Source organism: Theropithecus gelada, chromosome 7a, assembly GCF_003255815.1.
Source record: "Theropithecus gelada isolate Dixy chromosome 7a, Tgel_1.0, whole genome shotgun sequence".
NCBI lineage: Eukaryota > Metazoa > Chordata > Mammalia > Primates > Cercopithecidae > Theropithecus > Theropithecus gelada.
In genome coordinates, this window is record NC_037674.1 from 46,574,051 (window position 1) to 46,598,975 (window position 24,925).

The window sequence follows — 24,925 nt, forward strand, 5'->3', positions numbered from 1 at the left end:
TTGTGTCACGCAGTAACTCATCCCATTGTGCTATACTTGCTCTTTTATAATAGTGGAGCTTAACATCACAGTGTTAGTTTTTACTTACCCTCTCCTTAGTGTGCAGTTCAAACTTCTCTGCTGCAGTTCAGAGCTGATTATTATTTTTTATTATTATTATTTTTTAGATGGAGTTTCGCTCTGTCGCCCAGGCTGGAGTGCAGTGGCGTGATCTTGGCTCACTGCAACCTCTGCCTCCTGGGTTCAAGTGATTCTCTTACCTCAGCCTCCTGAGTAGCTGGGATTACAGGCACACGCCACCATGCCCGGCTAATTTTTGTATTTTTAGTAGAGACGGGATTTCACCATGTTAGTCAGGCTGGTCTCAAACTCCTGACCTCAAGTGATCCACCCACCTCAGCCTCCCAAAGTGCTGGGATTACAGGTGTCAGCCACCCTGCCTGGCCTCAGTGCTGATTATTAATGGCAGCAGCAGGCCATCTGGAGTGGCTGCTGACATCAGGCCAGCTGCAGCAGGGAGGCATGGCCGGGGCTGCAGGCTCCATGGAGCCAGCGGGAGCTGGGGACAAGTGGGAGCCCCACCCCTTCCGAGTTGGGTCAGGAGCTCCCCGGGTGCTGCTACAGCCACCCAAGCCACGGCTGCAGACCTGGGCATCCCTGTGCTGTTGGGGCCAGGAAGCAGGCAGGAGCCTTGCCCTCCTGGGTACAGCTGCAGCCTCCCAAACTGCAGCCGTGGACCCAGGCATCTCTGCACTCTTGGGGACCCAGGAGGCTCCACCGCTACTCTCCCAACAGGTTCTGAAGTGTCTGCTTCTGCTGTCTGGATTCTCCCTGTCAGTGCCTGCTCCAATCTCAGAGCAAAGTTGTGGTTAATCCTGGATGCTGTGGCAGCCTGGCCAAGTATGCAGATGCTTGGGGCAGTGTTTACACACCAGCCCTTTGTCACCTTAGCTCCCTTTGAATTTTTGGCACCAACAAGCATAGAAGGGAATCCGAGAGGGGCTGAGGACAGCTAGGTGCTGGCCTGCAGGTGCCCCTTCATACCTATAGCCTGGGCACCATGAACAGCAGCAGGAGGCAGACAGTTTCCTGAGCAGAAGCGGGCAGGTCCCTGGTGACTCCCCACCTTCAGGCCAGGCCGCCAGTCCCACTGACTGGAGTGGGAACTTGTGGTACCTTTTCTGGGCCTGCCAATGACTGCCCATGGACCAATCAGCACACACTTCCTCTACCCTGAAGCCCATAAAAGCCCCAGACTCAGCCGGTGCTGAGTAGACATTGGCATAACCAGCTGTAGAGAGGAGCAAAGTACTCTAGGGCCTCCTCTCTGCTGACAGCTGCAGGGATGGTGGGATAACCAGTTGCAAAGAGGGGCTGTCCTTTCTGCTGATAGCTGAACATTTGTCAAGATGACTTCCTTGGTAGAGAGGAGCCACCCTCTCTGCTAGGAGCTGAACACTCATCAGAACACCCTGGCTGTGGAAAGGAGCTGATCCCTGTGGGTTTCCTCTGAGCTCTTCTATCACTTAAGAAAGCTCCTGTTTGTCTTGCTAACCCTCCACTTGTTGTATACCTCATTCTTCCTGGTCACAGGACAAGAACCTGGGACCCACAGAATTTGGGACCCACAGAATGGTGAGGCTAAAAGAGCTATAACACAACAGGGCTGAGACATGCCCCTCGCTCGCCATGTTGCAGGCAAAGAGAAGGAAACTGTGGCCCTTTGGGTCACCTGGACTTGGGAGCTCCCCAAACCAGGGCTGTGACTCCCTCTTTGGGACCCTGAGGTTCCTCGCATATCCAAGCTTCTGGGTATCACCGTGTTCCTCAGTGCCAGCTGTGGAAGCTGTTTGCAGTGTTCCTGGTCCAGCCACAGCCTCGCGGAGAGCTGGTGCCCGTGTCAGCACCTGGAGCTGCCTACCCCGCCGTAGCAGCCAGCATGTCTGACTGTGCACAGTGGCCAGACCCCACGCTCACTCACTCCGTTCGCAGTTCCACACCTGACTTGCCCTTAGCAGACATGGGACCCAGGCCAGTAGCATGAGCTGAGCGCAGCCTGCCAGGGCGGTTAGGTGAAATGAGCTCAGTGGGCCAGAACAAAACTCGGGCAAAGGCGCCATTGGCCACAGAGGTTTCTGGTCAGAAAAATGACACCCCAAAGATCCCGTAACATTATATGCACATGCATATTCCGTGATTCAAGTCCTCTTGTTTTAAACAGTGTTCACCATTTTGTACCCTCACTAAATATTTTCCGTCTTTATTAATGTAGCAGCTTTCAATTAATTAAAAATAATTACCCTCATCTTCTACTGGGAATCCTAGTTCCTTGACCCTTTCCATTCAGACTTGACTGCTCTCAAGATCTTGCAGTTTAAATAGAATTAACAAGGGTAACTTGATGTCATTCCTTTCCCTTGCCTTTTCTGTCAGAGGCCAGACTTGCTTTATTAAAACATGATGAGCTTATGCCTTGGGATTACAGTATGTTTCTATTTGGCAGGTAGTATGTAGCCTGCACAGAACCTGGGACAGATTGGGCACTTAAAGTTGCCCAATGGACTAATTGATTATTTGATGACATTTACTTCAAGTGTTTACTATGGTCAAATTGTAAAATATGATCTTTTAGCTAATGTTCACAAGTTACGTGACTTCATGTTATCTACAACATAGGAAATTGAAAATAGATGTTTAAATGTCTGCATATAAACTTACCACTGAATCCAGTGACTTTGAATATTTTATTTTTAGGGTTTTTAGAAGATGTGTATTTTAGGCTTTTGCCTGCTAATCATCCTTCTCCTATTTTTTTTAACAGATTACCAAAATTGAAAATATTAATCATTTGTGTGAGTTGAGAGTTTTAAATCTTGCTAGGAACTTTTTAAGTCACGTTGATAATCTTAATGGGCTGGATTCATTAACTGAACTGAACTTGCGACACAATCAAATCACTTTTGTGGTGAGTATTAAAATGGAATTGATATGTACTTTGTGGCTTTTTTTCAAAGAATTGAAACAAATGCTGTAATATGACTTTCTGCAAAGTAAGAATCTGCGGTTATTTAGTTTTTTTCTGAATTTAAATTGTGGATGTAATTATTAAGCTCTGTAATATGTTGATTTGGGAGGTATTGAGGTATTTTCCATTTTAAAGAATAAATATAATGTTAGAAACACAATAGAAGTATTATCAGAAAATGAATCATTTGGTGTAAATGAGTAGTAAATCCTTTCCTGTTTTGTCTTGGGTATAGAATTAATAAGAAAGAGGGTTACTAGTGACTGAAAGTTGAGAAATTATTGTACCAAGAGGGAAAAGGCACAGAGACGTGAGGTTGAAAGTTGTGAAGATACACATAAGTATTGTATGCTTTGCAGTTTTTAAAGAGGCAGCTTGGTATGGTGGGAAAAGCATTGCATAGGGCATCAGAGGCCTAATTCTGGTCTTAGCTTCTTCCCTCATTAGCTGTGTGACCTTGGGTAAATCACAACTCTCATGGCCTCAGTTTAGCTTTTTCTAAAATGAGGACATTGGACCAGTTTGACTCTAGGGTGTTTTTGGTTTATTGACTCTGAAAAAAGACATGAATATGGTAGAGAACTGGCATGTGAGCAGGAGGAAAAAGAGTTCGATTGTGGGGGCAAAACTATGGAAAGGGAATTCTGGAACTCTGAGATGAACTTGGTCAAATTTATGATTTTGCTGAAGGTCAGCAACTAAATAGAAGCTTGATATTTTGTATTTGTACATATGTGAAGAGCATTAGAAATATAACTGTTCTGCTTTGTGATATGATATAGGTAATGAGGAACATTATTTGCTCTTTTAAGAAGTTTCGTTTGTTTAAATGCTATAGAAAAACTGCATTAGGTCCTCTCTGGTATCATTTATGCACTTTGAAAGACACAATATAACTCTTAACTCTTTCAACATTGAGTCCCCTTGTAAAGAATTAAGTGTACTGTAAATGGTACACTTGAAAAGGCTGGGGGACAGATGATACCTTATTTATAGGTCTCATAGTACAGATTGGTTTTATTTTGAAGGTTTCCCAGAAAATATGAGTCAGGTAATGCTCATCTCTTCTAGAAGGTTAGGACAATTTTGGTATGCTATCCAAGATACAGATTTATTCCAGAACTTCTACTTTCTGTCGAGCTCTTCCCAGATTAGATATAATACTGGAACTGGACTGTTTATTTAAAAGACATTCAGATTGGGATAACCTGTTACGTTGCTAAATCTCCAAGAACTGCTCAGTCAGGACTTAATTTGTCCTTAGGACCTTGGGTCTGGTAAGATTCCAAAATGCTTTGTTAGAGTAGGGAACAGGAATCTACTGGCCCTAGCATATTCCTGCCTATATTTTGGCTTTCGTTTGGAAAGTGCATAATGCATATTCAGGAAATTGCTTACTGAATTTTCTGTTGAGTATTAGGTTTAATCACTACTGTTATAGTTTAGGCAGCAGTAAACAACTTATGGAAGAGGAAATTGTATTAATTTCTAAAAGTTAAAAAGACAATAAGTATCATGCATATTAATTACAGTCATTTGCTATATATCAAATTTACTATATCCATATATTGTGAAATATATGGATAAATAAACTTCATCCAACTCTTATTTCTTTTTCAAAGCATCTCTTTCTTAAAATATTCAAGGGACTTTAAAATCTGAGGATACTTTTTTTTCCATCATTTTTTTTTCCAGGATCAGTCACCACACTTACTCTTTTTGCTTTTTTTTCTTTCATGGTTTTGATTTTCCTCAGTAGCTGGTAATCTTTAAATGAAGGACCATGTTAAGGAGTATCTGGGTATCCTGTGCAGTTGAGTAGATCTTTTTAACCATAAGATCTCACTCTAGAATGATCGCTAGATTTGTGTAAGTTCTTGAATCCCACACATTTGTGAATTTCCTTTTAGTGTAAGTGAAAGGGAAAAGGCAGACTCACTCAGTGACTGCCAAAATAAGACTTTACTTTCGGAGGTAGAAAGACTTTGTTTTCATTTGTGCCAGGTGAAACTGCCATTTCTTTTTTCCCTCTGATTCTTATGTAGAGGTGGTTAATCATCTCTATAGATAAAACACCCACACTTTCCATCCTTTTTTGACAAATACTCTATTTTGTTTGGCTTAGGCTCTAGCTGAGGATTTCTTCAGCCAGCTGCTCTGTACATGTTTATATTCATGACAGGAGTGGGAGTGGGTGGGTTTGTTGGTATTCTAAAAATAGCTGTTGAGTAGACAGATCTTTAATTATACACCTACTTGATTCAGCACAGTTCACCATAGTCCATGCTTGTTCATTGTATGCACTGACCCAGCATGGAGTAAGATGGCATTCAGTCAGAAAGAATTGCTGCCTTTGAGTACAACATCTCTCTTGCAGTTCTGAGCTGCAGTTCTTCCTGCCCAGGGTTATCTCCAGTAAGGTTCCATCAGCTTTTCAACTGCCTGAAATTCATCAGAAGTGTTGGTCAGTTAATGATAACTCTTTTGTTAGGATTTTCATGAATGTACTCATTTGTGCGTATTTTTATTGCTTCACCCATTGAATCTTGGAAAGAAGGTGAAACAAATGCAACCTACTTGCCTTCTTGAAGAGAAACGTTCTGTGATGTTTTTGATGTAGAAAAATTATTGCTTGTTTGTTTATTTACCAATCTTTGTTTTTGAAATTTTATAAATTTCAAACCAAATATTTTTAGTTTGTATGGCATCTTTGTCTTTAAAAATTATGAAGTGTCTTATATTCAAAAGACAGGCAATAACAAATGCTGGCAGGAATGTGGAGAAAAGGGAACCCTTGTATATTGTTGGTGGGAATGTAAATTAGTACAACCACTGTGGAAAACAGTTTAGAGGTTCCTAAGAAAACTAAAAATTGTGCTACCATACGATCCAGCAGTCCTACTGTTGCGTATATTCCCAAAAGAAAGGAAGTCAGCATATGGAAGAGATAATCTGCACTCCTGTGTTTGTTGCAGCACTGTTTGCAATAGCTAAGATTTGGGAACAACCTAAGTGTCCATCAACAGATGAATGGATAAAGAAAATGTGGTACATATACACAGTGGAGTAGTAATCAGCCATAAAAAAGGATGGGATCCAGTCATTTGCCACAACATGAATGAACTGGAGATCACGTTAAGCGAGATAAGCCAGGAATGGAAAGACACACATCGCATGTTATCACTTATTTGTGGGATCTAAAAATCAAATCAATTGAACTCATAGATATAGAGGTAGGAGGATGGTTACCAGAGGCTGAGAAGGGTAGTGGGGTGTTGAGGGGAGGTGGAGATGGTTAATGGGTACAAAAAAATAGAAAGAATGAATAAAACCTACCATTTGATAGCACAATAGGGTGACTATAGTCAATAATAAATTAATTGTATATTTTAAAATAATGTAAGTGGATTGTTTGTAATTCAAAAGATAAATGCTTGAGGGGATGGATACCCCATTGTCCATGGTGTGCTTATTACACGTTGCATGCCTCTATCAAAACATCTCATGTACCCTATAAATACCTATACCTACTATGTACCCACAAAATTTTTTTATTATTAAAATTAATAATAAAAAATTTTAAAGCAAAAAATTAATAAAACTAAAAAAAAATCCTGAAACATTTCAGATATCCCCAAAATAATAGGAACTAATATTACCAACAATTGTATATGTCCTTTGTTTTATCTTGTTCTTTCTCAAGTTTTGTGTTGGATATTTTTTATATTAGTTTTCAGTCTTTTAAATTTTCTCATAAAAGCATTTAAGCCTATAAATTTCCCTCTAAAAATCACTTCAGCTTCTTCCCATAAGTCTTGAAATTTAGTATTTTTCTTATTGTTTAGTTCTAAGCATTTTCTAAGTTCTGTGTTTCATTGTGATTTCTTTTTTGATCCATGTGTTATTTGGAAGTACACCTTAACATTTTGAAATGTATGGATTTTTTATTCTATGGTCATTCTTTTCTAATTTAATTGCATTGTGACTAGTAGATGTAGATTATGTGTAATTGGTACTTTAAAGTTTGCTGAGGTTTTTATTTACTTATTTATTGCCTGGTATGTGGTTAGTATCTATAGTTGATGCTTACTGTCAATGTATTTGTCAACTATTTGTCAGTATTTTGAAGTTATGTTTCTAGAAGCATACAAGTTTAAAATTAATATATCTTCTTGGTAATTGTTGCTTTTATTGTTATGTATTAACTCTCTTTATTGCTAACTCCTTAATTAAGCAAGTATTTTACGAGTATGGGCTATATGCCAGGCATTGTTCTAGGTAGCTGGGATATAACAGGACACTAATAATACTTATTACCTTAATGTTTATTTAATGTTAATACCAGGCTTTTCTGGTTATTTTTCCTTGGTATATCTTTTTTATTTCCTAACCTTTTAAGAAAAAATTTTAATTTGATATAATTTCAGAAAATGTTGTAATAATAGTATAAAGAATTCCCAGTACAAAATGCATCCAGATTCTCTAAATGATAACATTTTGCTACATCTGCTTTATCTTCTCTCTTGCTTACTTTCTCCCTTCTTCCTTATCTGTATATCAGTTAATATATACTTTTTTTCAACCATTTAAGAGTAAGTTGCTGGCATAATGCCTCTTTATTGCCACATACTTCTGTTATGTATTTCCTAAAAACAAGAAATTGTCTTATAACAATAGTACCACTATCAAACTCAGGAAATTAACATTGATATGATGCCATTTATCTAATCTATAGATCTCATTTGGATTTTGCCATTTGTCCCAATAATGTCCTTTATAGCAAAAGATAATACAAGACATGCATTGCATTCAGTTGTTATATCTCCTTAGTCTTCTTTAATCTGGAAGAGTCTTTTTATGTATTTCATGACATTGACATTTGTGAAGCGTATGGCAGGAATATCAGAGAAAAGATGCTGAGTCTTTTTTTCAGTGCATATCAAGTATGTATTCTTTAACTTCCAACCTTTTTCTTATAAAGAATGCATAGCCTCCTTTTTAAACATATAATCTGAGAATCTGTCATAACCAGAGACTTTAGTCTATTATACTAATTATGATTACTGATATATTTAGATTTTTTACTTTGATGTTATTTCATGCTTCTTACTTGTTATGTTTTCCCTATGTTTTTATTTTCTTCTGTCTTATTTTGGGTTGATGGTGTTTTCTCTGTTCTTTCTTATTCACTTTAATGGTTACTCTTAGCATTTTAAAATATACACTTCACTTAAATCACAGAGTTAATACACATCTCTACCCTCTTATCAGATAAGGACCTTAGAATCATTTAATATAGTAACCTTTCCATTTTACATGTTTTTGTTGCCTAGTATTTTCTTTTTATTCTTTTGCCCCCCAAATTAGACATTTTAATTGCTATTGTTTCCAGTCAGTGCTTATTTGGATTCACTCACATGCTTGTTTGGGTTCATCACTCGTTTCTGCATCTCTGTCTATCCTTCTTCCCAAAATATATCATTTAGAAAAGGTTTCTTTAAGATAACTCTGAAGTCTCTCAGTTTTTGTTTATTAAAAAATGAGTTTATTTTGCTTTTATTCATGATTGATGATTTGACTTGATTGACAGTTATTTTTTCCCAGATGTTTGAATATCATATTCCATTGTCTTTGAGCTTCTGTTATTGTCATTAAAATGTCTACTATCATTTGTGTGTGTGTGTAGGGTATCTTCTTTTCCTTTCTCTGGTTGCCTTTAAGTTTGTAAGATTTCTTTTTGAAGTCCTTCAGATTTACTATGATATGTTTAGGTGTGAAACTGTCTTATTTTATTAATTTGAAACACACATTTCCCATATTCCAACAACTCTGAAATCTAGATATGTCTTACAATCTATAGCATGCTTAAATCAGTGTTATACAGGCTACAGCAATTTCATTGCTTAACTATATGTGGACTTGGTTATAGCTGTTTATACTATTGTCATTTCAGTTGTTGGTACTATATGTTTTGAGTTTTGTCACTGTTCAAAATGCATTTTAAAATATTACACCATGATTTGGCATTAAAATGAAACATTCTATTCAAAAAGCTATGGAAATAGAGCAGCAAAGACATTAAGTTTAATATTAATGAGAAAAATTATTTTTCATTGGAAGAATGGCCCCAATTCTACCTTCTCTTGCTAATTAACAATCAAATACTTTAAAAGGAAGATAGCCATGTATTGTTGAAGCTGTATTACATTTGTTACTGAGATAGATTCAGAGAGATTGCCTATCATGTGTCAAGCAATGCAACTGAAGGCAGAATAAATTGAGGAAACCCCTTGGAATAGATGAAAGAAATTTCAAAATAACAAGAAGCTGTGTGAACAATTCATGTTGGTGCTTTCCTTATCTTACAAAATCAAAACATATAGAATGGGTATCAGTATTTGGAAGAAAATCCCATAGACAATAATGGAAGACACTTTTAGGATATACTGCATCATCAATGTTTTTAATGGCATAGAAGACAATATTGTGTGAAAAGCATGCACATTATTAGTTGAAAAGTGATTGAGAAGTTTAAATCCAAATATGAAGACTTTTCCTCTGTACTTTGTTGAGGGATAATTTAGGTACAATAAAATACACAATCAACTGTACAGTTCAATAACTTCTATTTAATCTGAGTAATTGCATGTGACTGTCACTCAGATCAAAATATAAAATATTTCTATCACCTCAAAAAGTTCCCTTGTGCCTCTTTCTAGTCAGTACCCTCCCCTGCCCCACAGATATTCTGACTTCTATCCCTGTGGATTAATTTTGCCTGTTTTTGAAAAGCACATATATAAAGATTATGTACTCTCTTGTATATTCAACATAATGTATTGATATTCATCCATTTTGTTGTGCATAACACTAGTTTAAAAAATTACTGAGCTGTATTCCATTGTAGAAATATCATACAATTTGCTTATTCATTTTTCTGTTCACAGGCACATTGGTTATTTCCAATTTTTGACTCTTACAAATAAAGCTGCTGTGGATATTCTTGCAGTTTTAAAAAGTTATTTATTTATTTAGAGGTAGGTTCTCATTATGTTGCCCAGGCTCGTTTTGAACTCCTGGGCTCAACTGATCCTCCTGCCTCAGTCTCCCAAAGTGCTGGAATTACAGACATGAGTCACCAAACATGGCCATAGTTTTAAATTTACATATATATTTTGGTGGACAAATACTCTCATTTCTCTTAGGTAAATATGTAAGAGTGTTATTACTGAGCCATAGGGTAGGTGGGTGTCTAAATTTATTTGAAATTACCAGTTTTATGAAGTGATTATACCATTTTATACTCCCAGTAGCCAACAGAGAGTTCTCATTGCTCAATATCCTTGCCAAAGTGTGTCAGTCTTTATAATTTTAACAATTCTGTGATTCTCATTGTTCTTTTAATTTGCATTTTCTTTATTACTAATGATGCTGTACGTCTTTTCAAGCATCTTTTCATCTTTTATGAAGTATCAGTTCAAATCTGTTACCTGTTTGAAAAAATTAGGTTATCTTTTTATCATTCTAGATTCAGGTCCTTTGTTTGAGATATATACATATATATAGAGAGAGTGTATTTTCTCCATGGCTTGCCTTTTTACTCTCTTAACAGTGTTTTTGATGTGTAGAAACTTCTAATTTTAGTGAAGCTCAGTTTATCAATTTGTTGTTTTTAGTTGTTTTTATCTTTTGTGTCCAGTCTGAGAAATCTTTGCCTATCCCAATATTATGACTATGTTCACCTACATTTTCCTCCAGAAGGTTTATAGTTTTACCTTTCTATTTAGGTATGTGATTCATTTTTATTTTCATTTGTTTGTTTATTTATTTGAGACAGAATTTCACTCTGTTGCCCAAGTTGGAGTACAGTGGCTTGAACATAGCACACTGCAGCCTTGACCTCCTGGGCTGAAGCAGTCCTCCCACCTCAGCCTTCCGTGTAGCTGGGACTACAGGCACAGGCCACCACACCTGGCTAATTTTTAAATTTTTTGTAGAGACGGGGTCTTGTCATGTTGCCTAGGCTGGTCTCGAACACCTGGGCTCAAGTGATCCTCCCATCTTGGCCTCTTACAGTGTCAGAGTTTACAGGCATGAGCCACCGTGCCCAGCTGGAATCCATTTTTAATTAAGTTTGTGTATGCTGTGAGGTAGGGGATTATAGTTCATTTTTCCCACATAGGAATATCTATTTTCTTCATTACCTTTTATTTAAAAAAACTTGCTTTCCCCACTGAATTAAATTGTTGTTGTCTTTGTTGAAATCTAGTACTAATCAAATGGATCTTTTTTCTGGACCCTCTATTCTGTTCCATCTGTTTGTCTACTTACTATATATCAGATCCAGTCACATCTTTAGGCTCCACTTTTAGTTCTAGTTCCTTTGCCCTTTCTACCACATCTGTATAGTAAGTGGAGATATTTTAGAAGTTCAACTTTATTTTGTGATAACTTACTTTTTATGTATGCATAAAAATGATATTCAGTAAAAAAAATCTGGTTAAGTAAATCTAGAAGAGCTTTTTCAGTAATAAATACAAATTTTAAGTGATATATTATTCTACTGTAAGTTAATTATAAGTTTATTTTCCCCAAATGCTGAATAAAATAGTTGTAAGATAATGTTAGATTTAATAAAATGTGGTAATTTTATTAGCATACCTAATATTTGTGTTTCCTGAATCTGCAGATTTGTAACATTTATGTATGTATGTATGTATTTATTTATTTTCTTTTATTTATTTATTCTTTTTGAAACAGAGTTTCACTCTTGTTGCCTGTGCTGGAGTACAAGGGTGTGATCTTGGCTCACTGCAAGCTCCACCTCCCGGGTTCAAGCCATTCTCCTGCCTCAGCCTCCCGAGTAGCTGGGATTACAGATGTGCACCACCATGCCCGGCTAATTTTGTATTTTTAGTAGAAACAGGGTTTCACCATGTTGGTCAGGCTGGTCTCAAACTCCTGATCTCAAATGATCCACCTGCCTCAGCCTCCCAAAGTGTTGGGATTACAGGCATAAGCCCCCCGCATCTGGCACGTATCTTTCATTTATTATGGGAACATTCTGAGTCTTTATATTTTCAAATATTGCACTTCCACTTTCTCTCGTTCTACTTCTTAAACACCTACTAGATATAGTATGGACTTTTTCATTCTATTCTTTGTTTCCTAATCTCTCTTATAATTTTCATCATTCTTATTTCTCTCTGTTTCGTTTCTTCATTCTTATCACTTATCTGGTTCTACCTTTGAATTCACTGACTTTATCCTCAAGTTGTCTAATTTGATTTTTAGTCCATCCATTGAGTTTTTAAAAATGATCATAGTTTTTTCTTTGTAGAAGTTCTACATGAATTTTTTTCATAAACACCCAGATTTCTTTATTTCTAATGTAGGCATACCTTAGAGATACTGTGGGTTCGGTTCCAGACCACCACAATAAAGCAAATGTAGGAATAAAGTGAGTTGTATGAAGTTTTCAGTTTCCCAGTGCATATAAAAGTTATGTTTACTCTATACTGTAGTCTATTAAATGTGCTATAGCATTATGTCTTTAAAAACAATGTACATACCTTAATTCAAAAATACTTTAGTACTAAAAAGTACTAATGATCATCTGATCTTTCAGCAAATTTTAATCTTTTTGCTGGTGGAGGGAGGGTCTTGCCGTGATGTTAATGGCTGCTGACAGATCAAGGTGGTGGTTGCTGAAGGTTGGGATGGCTGTGGCGTAAAAATCAGACAACAATGAAGTTTGCCTCATTGACCCTTCTTTTCATGAAAGATTTCTCTGTAGCATGAGATACTGTCTGATAGCATTTCACTCACAGTAAGACTTCTTTTGGAATTGAAATCCATCCTCTCAAACTCTGCTGGTGCTTTATCAACTAAGTTAATGTGATATTCTAAATTATTTGTTGTCATTTCAGCAATGTTCATAGCATCTTTTCACTAGGAGCAGTTTCCATCTTAAGAAACTATTTTCTTTCCTCATCCATAAGAAGTGACTCTTCATCTATTCAAGTTTGGTCATGAGATTGCAGCGATTCAGTCACATCTTTAGGCTCCACTTTTAGTTCTAGTTCTTTTGCCCATTCTACCACATCTGCAGTTCCTTCCTCCACTTAAGTCTTGAATACCTCAAAGTCATCCATGAGGGTTGGGATCAACTTCTTCCAAACTCCTGTTAATGTTGATATTTTAACCTCCTCCCATGAATCATGAATGTTCTTAATGGCATCTAGAATGGTCAATTCTTTCTAGAAAGTTTTCAATCTACTTTGCCCAGATCCAGTAGAGGAATCACTATTTAATGCAGCTAAAGCGTTATGAAATGTATGTCTTAAATAATAATCCTTGAAAGTTGATATTACTCCTTGCTCCATGGACTGCAGAATGGATGTTGTGTTAGCAGGCATGAAAACAACATTAATCTCCTTGTGCATCTCCATCAGGGCTCTTGGGTGACCAGGTGCTTTGTTAATGAGCAGTAATATTTTGAAAGGAAAATTTTTTCCTGAGCAGATCTCAGTGGTGGGCTTAAAATATTCAGTAAACCATGCTGCAGACAGAAATACTGTCATCAGCATACAACTTTGTTGTTCTGTTTATAGAGCACAGGCACAGTAGATTTAGCACATTTCTTAAGGGCCATAGGATTTTTGCAATGGCAGAGGATCATTGGCTTCATCTTAATGTCAACAACTTTGTTAGCTCCTAACGAGAGAGTCAGCATGTCTTTTGAAGCTTTGAAGTTAGTTACTGACTTCACCTCTCCATCTATGAAAGTCCTAGATGGCATCTTCTTCCAATAGAAGGCTGTTTCATCTATATTGAAAATCTGTTGTTTAGGGTAGCCACCTTCATCAGTTATCTTAGCTGGATCTTCTAGGTAACTTGCTGCAGCTTTGACATCAGCACTTGCTGCTACTTCACCTTGCCCTTTTATGTTATTGAGATGACTTCTGTCCTTAAACCTCATGAACCAACCTCTGCTAGCTTCCAGCTTTTCTTCTGCAGCTTCCTCATCTCTCTCAGCCTTTTTAGAATTGCTGAGAGTTAAGGCCTTGTTCTGGATTAGGCTTTGGCTGAAGAGAATATTGTTGCTGATTTGATCCTTCCAGACCATTCAAACTTTCTTCCTGTTATTTTTATTTATTAGTTGTGTGTTCCACTAGAGTAGCACTTTTGATTTTCTCCAAGAACTTTTCCTTTGCATTCACAACTTGGCTAACTGGCGAAAGAGGTCTGGTTTTCAGCCTATCTCAGCTTTCGACATGCCTTTCTCACTAAGCTTAACCATTTCTAGCTTTTGATTTAAAGTAAGAGACTTGTGACTCGTTTTTTCACTTGAACACTTAGAGACCATTGTAGGGGTTATTAATTGGCCTAGTTTTAATATTGTTGTGCCTCAAGGCAAAGGTAGGCCCAAGGAGGGGGGGAGACATGGGGGAATGCCAGTGAGTGGAGCAGTCAGAAGACACATTTGTTGATTAAGTTTGCCACCTTCTATGGGCACGGTTTGTGGTGCCCCGAAACAATAACAATAGTAATATCATAGATCACTGATCATGGATAATCATAACAAATATAATAATAATAAAACTTGAAATACTGTGAGAACTACCAAAATGTGACGTGTGAAGTGAGCACATGCTGTTGGAAAAATGGCACTGACAGACTTGGTTGATACAGGATTGCCACAAACCTTCAATGTGTAAAATTTTAAAAAAGCACAATAGCTGCAAAGCATGATTAAACGAGGCATATATGTACCTCATTTTTTCTTGTTTTTCATTTCTTTCATTGCTCTTATAAATTTAAAAATAAATATTCCATAGTCTTTATCAAGTTACTATATTTTCTTAATTTTTTGGCATTTCCACATCTGTTGCCTGAAAGTTCTACTGACTGTTACTCACGGTAATTTTTTCTTTATAGTTTAGTAGTTTGGAATAGTCAGGATGTTGCAAAGCCTGAGTTGAATTCGTGTCTTTCCAGACAGTTTTGCCAGGAGTGTTAGGGTCATGAATGCCAGGTACCGTTTTTTATGAGGGGTCTTTTTAGATGATGTTTGTGATGTAAATTGGAACTGTAAATTCCAGTGAGGGAACGCCTGTGGCTATAAAATTGAGGCTTTTTGTTGATTTCCTCAAAGCTGTTAAATCTAACTCTCCTAGATTATAAAGACTGGACATTTCCCTAATTAGTCAGCATATCAGTACCTTCTTACTGGTCTGGTTTTAAGTTCCCTTTCAGTTTTTGCTCTGGGGTAATAAAACAGTGTGTAGAAGAAAATCAGACTGGAAGAGTAAGATGTAGCTGAATTGACTGATATCTATTGCTGTGTAATGGGTAGTAAACAAGCACAAAAACTGGATAAGCACATTAATGCCTTTGGATAACAGAGCCAAGTAATGGACTTTTTTCATTGGCATTTATATATATGATTAGAGTTTTCATATGATGGCTTGCAGCTATTAGTCCTCATATAATATGTGTCTGTGTCACAAAGTGATGGGTGAAGCAAGTAGTTATTCTGGAATTAATTTAATAAGTCTTCTTATAAAAAGGAATACTTTGTTGTTTTTTGTTTCCAAGCTTGTTTGATGCTTTGTGAATGGATCTGTTTACAGCTCTCAAAGTTAGAACAATTACCCCTGTATATTTTTACTCTAACTTGTTTCATATGAAAGCCTACATAGTAAAAATGAGGGTAGCTGTGATTTTATTATAGTCATCTTTGCCCTACATGGTGCATGTCAAAATCCTTATCTGTTCACCTTTCTTCTTCCTTATTCCTCTAGAGGAAGCTGCTCTAAAAATAGCTCCAGTGATAGATGTTCCCCCACGTGGTCAGATTGCTGAATCATTTAATTCTTTTTTTTTTTTTTTGAGATGGAGTCTTGCTCTGTCGCCCAGGCTGGAGTACAGAGGTGCGATCTCAGCTAACTGCAACCTCCGCCTCCCGGGTTCAAACAATTCTCCCGTCTCAGCCTCCTGAGTAGCTGGGACTACAGGCACATGCCACCGTGCCTGGCTAATTTTTGTATTTTTAGTAGAGATGGGGTTTCACCATATTGGTCAGGTTGGTCTCGAAATCCTTACCTCAGGTGATCCACCTGCCCCAGCCTCCCAAAGTGCTGGGATTACAGATGCGAGCCACCGCACTTGGCCATTTAGTTCTTTTATGCAGTTTAGGGATATGGACAACAGTGCCTGAGCAGAGTAGGACAAGCATTTTTCTCAGAAAACAAGTCAGTATTCTTTTGAAAAATAAAGAATTATAATCCTCTCAGATAATCTTGTGGTAAATAATTTTGTCTATTTTTCAAAGGATTATATTTTCCAAATACATGAAATAGTTTTTAATTTTACTTGAAACAGGTTTTGAATATTATTTTCAGTATTATGTTCTATTAAAAGTAATACATTTAAGATAATGAAGAAATTAATAACAGATGAGCTATAAATATTTCCTTACATGTAAACATTTTATTTCATTTTTTTCTCTCTCATCTTAGGTATGTTAACATTCTGGCTGCTTTGTTATAGTTTCTCTGATGCTGAAATAGTTACCTCCAGAAAAGAAATGTTAGGGGTATTTAATGCTTGACAGTAAAATAAATACTTTTTCTTAAAGAGTTGAGAATTTAGCTTTCTTACATTATCCCTAACCCCCATTTCCACTTTCCCTGTCATTCCAAAATAATTTTTAGGTAAGCAGATTGAGTGCTGGCTCCTGCAGAGTACCACCAGAATGATTAGTTGATAAAGCAAAGGAGAATTTATTACTGGCAAGTAAAAGCACACTGCCTTGACATAGCCTTGGCTGTATCTTCAAAGGCAAAGACAGGAGATTTAGTTTGAAATTTCTTGGGGTTTTGGTTTAGGGTAGGTCTTTCAGTGCAGGAGCTTAATGAAAATGGATAGATTTATGATAGAATAGATTAGGATGGTTGACAAAGCAAGGTGAGGTTTTCAAAGTGAGTCTTGGACCATGATGTTAAACTTTTGTTTTCCCTGAGATTAATAACTGTCTCAATTTAGGGCTTAACTATCATTAATTAATGTCCAAACTCTTCAACAGAACCCTAAAATTCCTCTCTGTATGGGCAAAGACTTCAGGTGATCTATGTTTCATTTTTACCTCTTGGAGATACCCTTCTAGAGCCTCCTGTCCTCTGTCTAATGTAGCCTGCTTGCATTTAGCCCTGCTATACAGATTTCGTCGTTGGATTTCTCTTTGCCTTTCCTGGATGATGAATTGTCCTCCCTCGATCTTATATATATCCCATCTTTTGTTTACTCTCTCATATTGGAGGAGCCATCTCCTAGTAGTTTTTAACGGGTCTTTCTTCTGTAAATAATGCATACATAGATAATTGATATGGTAAATATGGTGTTTTCTTTTTGTCTATTATAATGCTAGAGTTTCATTACAAAAGTATATCACAGAATTGCTAAAATTTGGAGAAAATGAACGTTTTCTTACAGAAATGAAATGTGGAACAACAAAAAATGATTGTGGGTAATTATTTGCTTTTTAAAGTTCTGGAAAGCTATCTATGTAAGTGATTATGAGGATATACAGAATTGAATTCTGTATTTTAATGTTTCAACTTGTGAATATTTTTATATTTTTGATAACTCTACTAGGCAATGACATTTAATGATTTTGAAAATTTGATAAAGACTTGTGGTAAAATTTTCTCTCATAAACAAAGATTAAATAATTATATTGTAATTTTATCAAACTTAAAAAACTTTTTTCACAAATTATATCCTGATGGAATTTGAGTTTTATATTTTAATTGACAAAAGTTATGTCTTAGAAGGTGTTTATAATCTCTGAAGATGGCATGCTGGAGCTCAAAGGGACAAATGTATTTTTTAAATGAGATGCCTTGATTCAAAGGATTTAAAATGTATTTTTAAAAGCTGCTGCCTCTCCGTTTCTCCAGGTTGAGTGCCAGTAACAATGATTTGTGCCTAGAAATATATCAGGTAGATTCCAGGAAGAATTTGGGAGAAGAGATTTCCCTAGGATTACAGAGGGTTTTCAGTCTGGCTGTGACTTCATGTTTCTAGAGACCAGATAGACAGTAGGCTGCCATTTCCTTTGGAAACTAGGGCCCTGGAGTGAAATGAGCCCTATACCACTAGTCTATCACTCCTTCTCCATTTGTGGGAATATCAGAGAGAATTAGCTGAAAGAGATGATTTTAAAAGTTTGCCAACATTTGAACTATATCACCTACTGAGGGAAATTTGGCTGCCCTTCTGTTTCCATAGACTTACTCCTTGGCCATGAAAAGCTCTAAAAATCATTATCTCACATCTGCAGAATAGGCTTTGTGGGAGTGGGCCTGAGAATGATAATGTCAAACGAATGGTATACATAGCCAGTGTTTTGATCATGGACTATTGTATTGATTTTACACTGTTTAGGGTCTAAAGGGTTGAGAGAAGTTTGGAGAATAGTACATAGGGAAGGTAGAAAAACAAGGCAGCTTCATTTTTCCTTTGCTCTCTGAAAAACCATTAAAAAGTGGTTCTGTCGTAATTCTATCACTTTTATATTTTCTTTTAATAACAAAAAAATACAGCATTTTGGGAAAAGCTAGGTTTGTCAATTATTTTAATGCACTTGCCTAAACTCTTACTCAGGTCTTAGAAATGGTAGTTTTCAAATGGAGGGAAGAAAAGGAGGGGGAGGAAGAAAGACGATGATTTATGGAAACAGTGAAACAAGTTTTGATTTAGGTTTAAATACTGGTCACAATAACATGTCAAATATACTTATTTTTGTATTATTCAAATTAATATAACTGAGAATTACTGCAAATGATGCTGCCTTTGAAAAACATTTTATATGAGACATGGCAGTATGTAATACTTTGAGGAGCACAGCACTGGAAGTCAGGGTAACTGGAATCTTTCCCTGTCTCAGCCTCTAGGGACTGACTGTATGTACTCCTGGGCCACCTTCCCACCACACCCTTATTCTCCCCCTGCAATAACCTCAATTGGTCACTTTTCTAGGCGAATAATAAGGTTGTAGACTTGGTAATTATGAAGCTTCTGTAAGATTCTGTTACTCCATTATATATAAATCTTTTCAGAAGGTTTATGTCTTTTCATGATTGGGTAGCTTTTACTTATTTTTTATTTGTGTGTGTGTGTTTTTTTTTTTAATAATTTGGTCCTAAACAATTCAATATTTGTTAAGGTTAACTGTATTTAAACAGCAATGGTGTGTTTTTGGAGTGGTGTACATAAATATAACAGGGTAGATTTCCTATTGTAAGAACCTCTGATATGAGCTTGGATGAGAAATTGCCCTTACAGTGCCCTTCAGTGATACTTACCATTATTTGTTTTTAGTTTTATGGGAGAATCATTAATGTATTGGTTCATTTGTAACTGATGGTTTATTTCCAAGGTTTTCAGAATAGTGGGTTAAATAGCTTTAAAATTCTCACTATTGTTTAGAAGGCTAACTGTATAAATTTAAATGTTAAGGCTTTTGAATGGCTTCTTTTTAACAGTGATTTTTTAACAAATGTTTGATCATACTGTATTTGTGCTACAGTTGAAATGCTGAAGTAGCATTTTGGCATCTTTCCCAAAAGCATGCTTAAAGAGGCTAGCAGCAGCATCTCTCCCTGTCTCCTCAGTGCTTTTTACCTTGCGAGTGGTGCAGCTTGTTCTGCGGATGTACTGAAACCCTCCCATTTAATCTGCAGTGGAGGAGAATGGAGCTCACTGACCAGTAGAAATCAGTGAGGTAGCAATGTTGCAGTAAATAGAAATGATTATATATTTCAATAGCTTAGCAAGAAGATATTTATAGTATTTTTTTCTTTCATCTGATTAATTTTTGCTTTCTGTTTTCTTCCAGAGAGATGTGGATAATTTGCCCTGCCTCCAACATCTCTTTCTCAGCTTCAACAATATATCTAGGTAAGTGGAAACTCTCAAGTTGTCATTTATTATAACTTGATTGTATGGATTCTAGCACTTTAGATTAAGATTGGAAATACCTTGGAGAATTTTACTAGCATGGAAGATTTTAAATTAGAAAATGATAAGACAAAGTTCTTTGTGGAAAAGCAAAGCTCTTGTGTGTATTCTTGCCTGTAATGCTAAGATGATGAAATTAATATAGCATGTGCTTTTGATTTAATTATGCTTTAGAGTTGTCCTTTTGTAAAGCATGAGTACATGGAAATTTCAACATATATTTTGCTGTCCTTTGTTTGACATTCACAGCACTGGTCAGTTGAATTAGAATTTCTTTCATAAATTATCAGCTACAATTTGTATAGCTACTAAGCAATTTTAATACAGCAGGCTATATTTGTCACTGAGCCACTTGCTAATTAGGCCAAACTGCCTTCTAGCTTAGTATCTCTACTTAAAATTAATGCTGCTAAGAGACAGTGGATTAGAATATAGAAATGTATACATTTAGTTTTCTAACGATTTGAAGCATATTATCCTTTATATTGAGATGATGTCTCATTTAGAATTGAAGCTGAGACATACAGTAAGACTTTTCAATGCAAAAGGGCCCCTACTTTTTCTCTAGTTCTTTCCTTCTCCTCCTTCCCAGGAGCCACTTAGTTTGAACTGGGCTTTTTAATGCCCCCCGCCGTTCTTTAGTTTCACTTTAAGGCTGTTCTTTGAATCTGCTTTTATAAGAGGGTAAAAAATATATATAAAAAGATTTAGAGCGTATCTTTTTCTGAACTCCAGGTCTATGCTTGTGTATTAAAAACCAGTTTAATTTTTGTGTGTTGTCTGTTGGCATGTTTTTTGCATGTCTGCCATCAGACTTGTTTTAACCCAATCATCCTGTACTATGTCTCTAAAAGATAGAAATTATCTAAAGACAGTGAGCTTTGCAAATAGACATTATTTTAAAGAAAATACTGTTACTCTTTCTCTTTTTTCTCTTCTGTGGGAAAAAAATATTGAAGTTTTTTGATAGACTTTTCATATTCTTCTTAGTGTATTTTGAATGCGACATTCCAGGTGCCATTCTATCTTGTTGGGGAGGTAGAATTTCTTTTCAATGGCAATGGAAGGGTCACTCATTTTTTTTTAAGGGAATTTCTTCCTAAAAATCATGAACAACTCTTTGGAGAAGAGATAGTCTCTCATTTTTACAATATGTGAAATATTCTCTGTTTAAGATACTACAAACTTACAGATTCCCCCCACCTGTGGCGGAACTCATTACTTCTTTTGCTTCTTGTTTATGGGGAGTAATTTAAAGAGAGATGTAAATTTGGTTATATAGGGGTTATGATGTTCCCAGGTCCCCAGGATATCTGAATTTCTGAACTCCTAAACGCCTAGCTCTGTAGGAAGTTGGTGTTGGTTGCCTGTATCTGGAAAACTTTCTTCCCAACCTGGAAAGGAGTTCCGCTCACCCAGCAAAATAAAGTTAAGATTAATGAGATTAATATTTATAACTTTTTTAAAAAGTGTGATTTCTCAAGAAAATAAAGATAGAAGTCAGCCAACAATTTTGAGGCTTTTATTCTCTCTGTGATTGCTTTCTCTGTGTTTTTATATAGCTTTCACAGTATACCATCCTCTAGTGTTTCCAGCAGATCTGCTTTTGAGGCACAGTGCATTTCCTGCTCTGTTTTTGTTGACGCTTGTGGTCCAGGAGGTGGTATAACGAATATATTAGATCTGAGGAGGGAAAAATCAGAGAGAGTAACTTTGAAAACATTTCTGTGAACTTTACTCAAGATACAGATATCTCAGATAGCTGGGCTGTCAGATAACCTGTAGTGATAGCTACAGTATATATTCAAGGCACAATTGTTCTTCTATATCCTGGCACAATAGAGTTGCCAGGTTTTACAGTCCCAGCTTTCTGGGACCTATCTATCATGGACCCTAATTCAGTAGTAAACTTAAAAGTAGGGCTCAGGAATTTGTACCTTTATTTTAAAAATGCAGCTGACTTAAAAATACCAATGGTCTGTGTTTTTTAACTTCAGGTCAAAACCCATATAGGGATCCTAAGGTCAATTTAGTGATTTAAAACCAGGTAAATTAAAATGGAATGGAAAATATCAGAATTTGTCACACATTTTAAGAGCATACACTGTTTCATAAAAATTTTCCAGTTTTAATTATATATGGGTATGTCTATGTATGCATATGTATGTATGTTATTTTACTATAGACAATGTGGAAACTGGGTTACAATGTAAATATGTTTCTTACTGTGGGTTAGATGAAAAAATTTGAAAAATTCTGAGAGATCTTGCTACATGCATTTATAGCTTCCTATATTTCCACTATTATTGCAGTGTTAGAGTTTATTGTACTTTCATTTTATATTGTCCCTTCTGTTAGACTGTAAACTTGACAAAGGCAGAAGAATATGTCTATACTGCTCACTACACCCTCTTCAGCATCTAGCATGTATGGGTTCTTAGTACAGGTGTTACTAGCTATATTTAAAAGATTTATAAGGAGAGGCCGGGCACGATGGCTCACACCTGTAATCCCAGCACTTTGGGAGGCTGAGGTGGGTGGATCACGAGGTCAGGAGATCGAGACCATCCTGGCTAACAGGGTGAAACCCCGTCTCTACTAAAAATACAAAAAGAAAATTAGCTGGGTGTGGTGGCAGGCGCCTGTAGTCCCAGCTACTTGGGAGGCTGAGGCAGGAGAATGATGTGAACCCAGGAGGTGGAGGTTGCAGGGAGCTGAGATCGCGCCACTGCACTCCAGCCTGGGCAACAGAGCGAGACTCCGTCTCAAAAAAAAAAAAAAAAAAAAAAAAAAAGATTTATAAGAAGAATTTAATTCCTCAAACGGAAATAGTTTTCTGTGTGATCTAAGAACTCTGGTATGTCCTTTTTTATGTTATTACTAGGTCATTTAGTCTGTGTTTAATGCGTGGACCTGTGAGGTTTAAAGCCATAAGCAAATCAAAGTTCTCTTGGCAGTTGTTTTGGGATTCCAGGTTAGTTTACTGATTTGTCAGTAAGGATCTTGCCCATAATTTCTAGAGAAACTAAACCTTTTATTTATGCAGTGGGGTATATCAGGGGTAGGGTGGTGGGTGTGGTGTGCCCCAGGATATAGACATTAAGGAGGTTCATTTTCTGTAAGGCATTTAAAAACAACAAAACTGACAAAAATAGTGTTGCTTTTTATTGTCACCTTGTACTGGAATTTCTAACCTATGTCACTGATAAAATTCTCTGCCAGGGTGACCTCTCATACCTCTTTTCTTACTTTAGTAAGACAATGTTGTTTGGACTCAGCTTTTTCTTTATGATGTCACTGAAAATTTTAAACTAGGTTTCTTTCTCTTTTTTTTGTTTTGTTTTGAGGAAGGAATGCTGTTTTAAGTTCTCTAATGACCTTTGTTAGTACATATAGTATGGTTAAAGGTCACTGAAGCGCACGGTTTGGGGTGTGACTTTTCCTTCTTCACTATTCTCCAAGTCAAGATAATCCTCTAGGCTATTTTCAAAATTTTGCTGAAAATGGTGTATAATTTTACCTTTATCAGGAAATCATTCTCCTTGCATTTTTCTTAAGCTATATTTCAACTTGATAAATCACCCTATATCAATTATATTTCTAGAAAAGAATCTATTTCTATTTAGGAAAACTTAAACTGCCCTGCAGGTGTCTAATTTAGTACTAGTTGATATTTTAAGGAGGAAATTATTTCACTGACCTTCAGAATATATGGATATTTTTTATGAGCTCAAGTTGTTAGATAGTATTCCTGTAGATGAGATATAAGGTTTTACTCCTGTACCTTCCAGGATTGCACGTGTCACTTATGTTATTTTGGCTTGACGGAAATTCATTTCCCTTCGTTCTAGTATGCAGCATACTGTTAGAATGCCTTTACTTTTCCTTTGTTAACAGATAATCAATGATATGCAAATCTTCTTACTGAGTTAAACAGAGGAAATCAACTATTGACAGATATTTTCTGACCATCTGCTAAGTTTTAAATTTGAGAAATGACTACATGCTTGTCAAGGAAATTTCATTATCAGTACCCATTTATCTACTGAACTCCTCTTGAGGGGTTTACCAAGTGGTTGATGTATGATTCACCTTCAGACAAACATTTAATTGCATTTTTCTAAATGTGGTGGGCATAATGTAATGGGCACAAAAACAAGATTTAAAAATAGGGGCATTTGTTTTCATCCATGCTGCTTTATTCCTTCTTTGTGAGTAAACCCCTCCGAGTATGGTAAGGTGGCATGTAGTGCCTTAGTAGGTCTGACTGTAGGGCCTAGCTACAGCTTTTGAATTCTTTCAGTTAGAAAATAGGTGAAAAGAGATATTCACAACTAATGACAGATATGTTCTACCACTTCAGAAAAATAGATGTTGAGGTAAGATCAATTTGTTTGACCATCCTCAGGGCTGATGTAATTATTGGGTCGAAATTTATTTTATTTGAAACATAGCACTTATACTAAAATAATTTTTCTACAGTTTTTCATTGTATCTTATTTCAATGCTACTTTATTAAAGTGCTGTTTTTCCTTTTAGAGATCAAAAGCAAAAATTATTCTGAAATGTTATAAAATAGAAGTATGTTTAAAATGAACTAACTTTATTTTCCTCATTGTTCTTAGGACATTCAGTTTGTTATAGATGATTGTGTTCTGGTTGTAATGCTTTATACTCTAATATAAAGTCTTATTTTAATTTTTTTACACAAGTTAAGGATTACTCAGTTTAGTTAATTTTTATTTTGTTTTATTGTTTTATTTTTGTATTATAGTCAAAATGACTTCTTATTTCTATTAGTTCAAATGTATTTGCTGATGTCATGCTAGACAGATTATTGACTATATAGGCAGGATATTAACACCACGTACTCTT

The 24,925-nt window shown here is 36.3% G+C and overlaps 1 protein-coding gene across 1 annotated transcript in view; it reads left to right on the forward strand.

The window, feature by feature from the left end:
- The window catches only part of LRRC49 (leucine rich repeat containing 49), a 120,119-nt gene that overhangs the window by 23,781 nt on the left and 71,413 nt on the right, over positions 1–24,925 (forward strand). The window contains exons 8-9 of the mRNA XM_025389816.1: positions 2,822–2,965; positions 19,929–19,990. Coding sequence (XP_025245601.1) covers positions 2,822–2,965; positions 19,929–19,990 — 206 coding nt within the window. The remainder of the gene's footprint in view (positions 1–2,821; positions 2,966–19,928; positions 19,991–24,925) is intronic.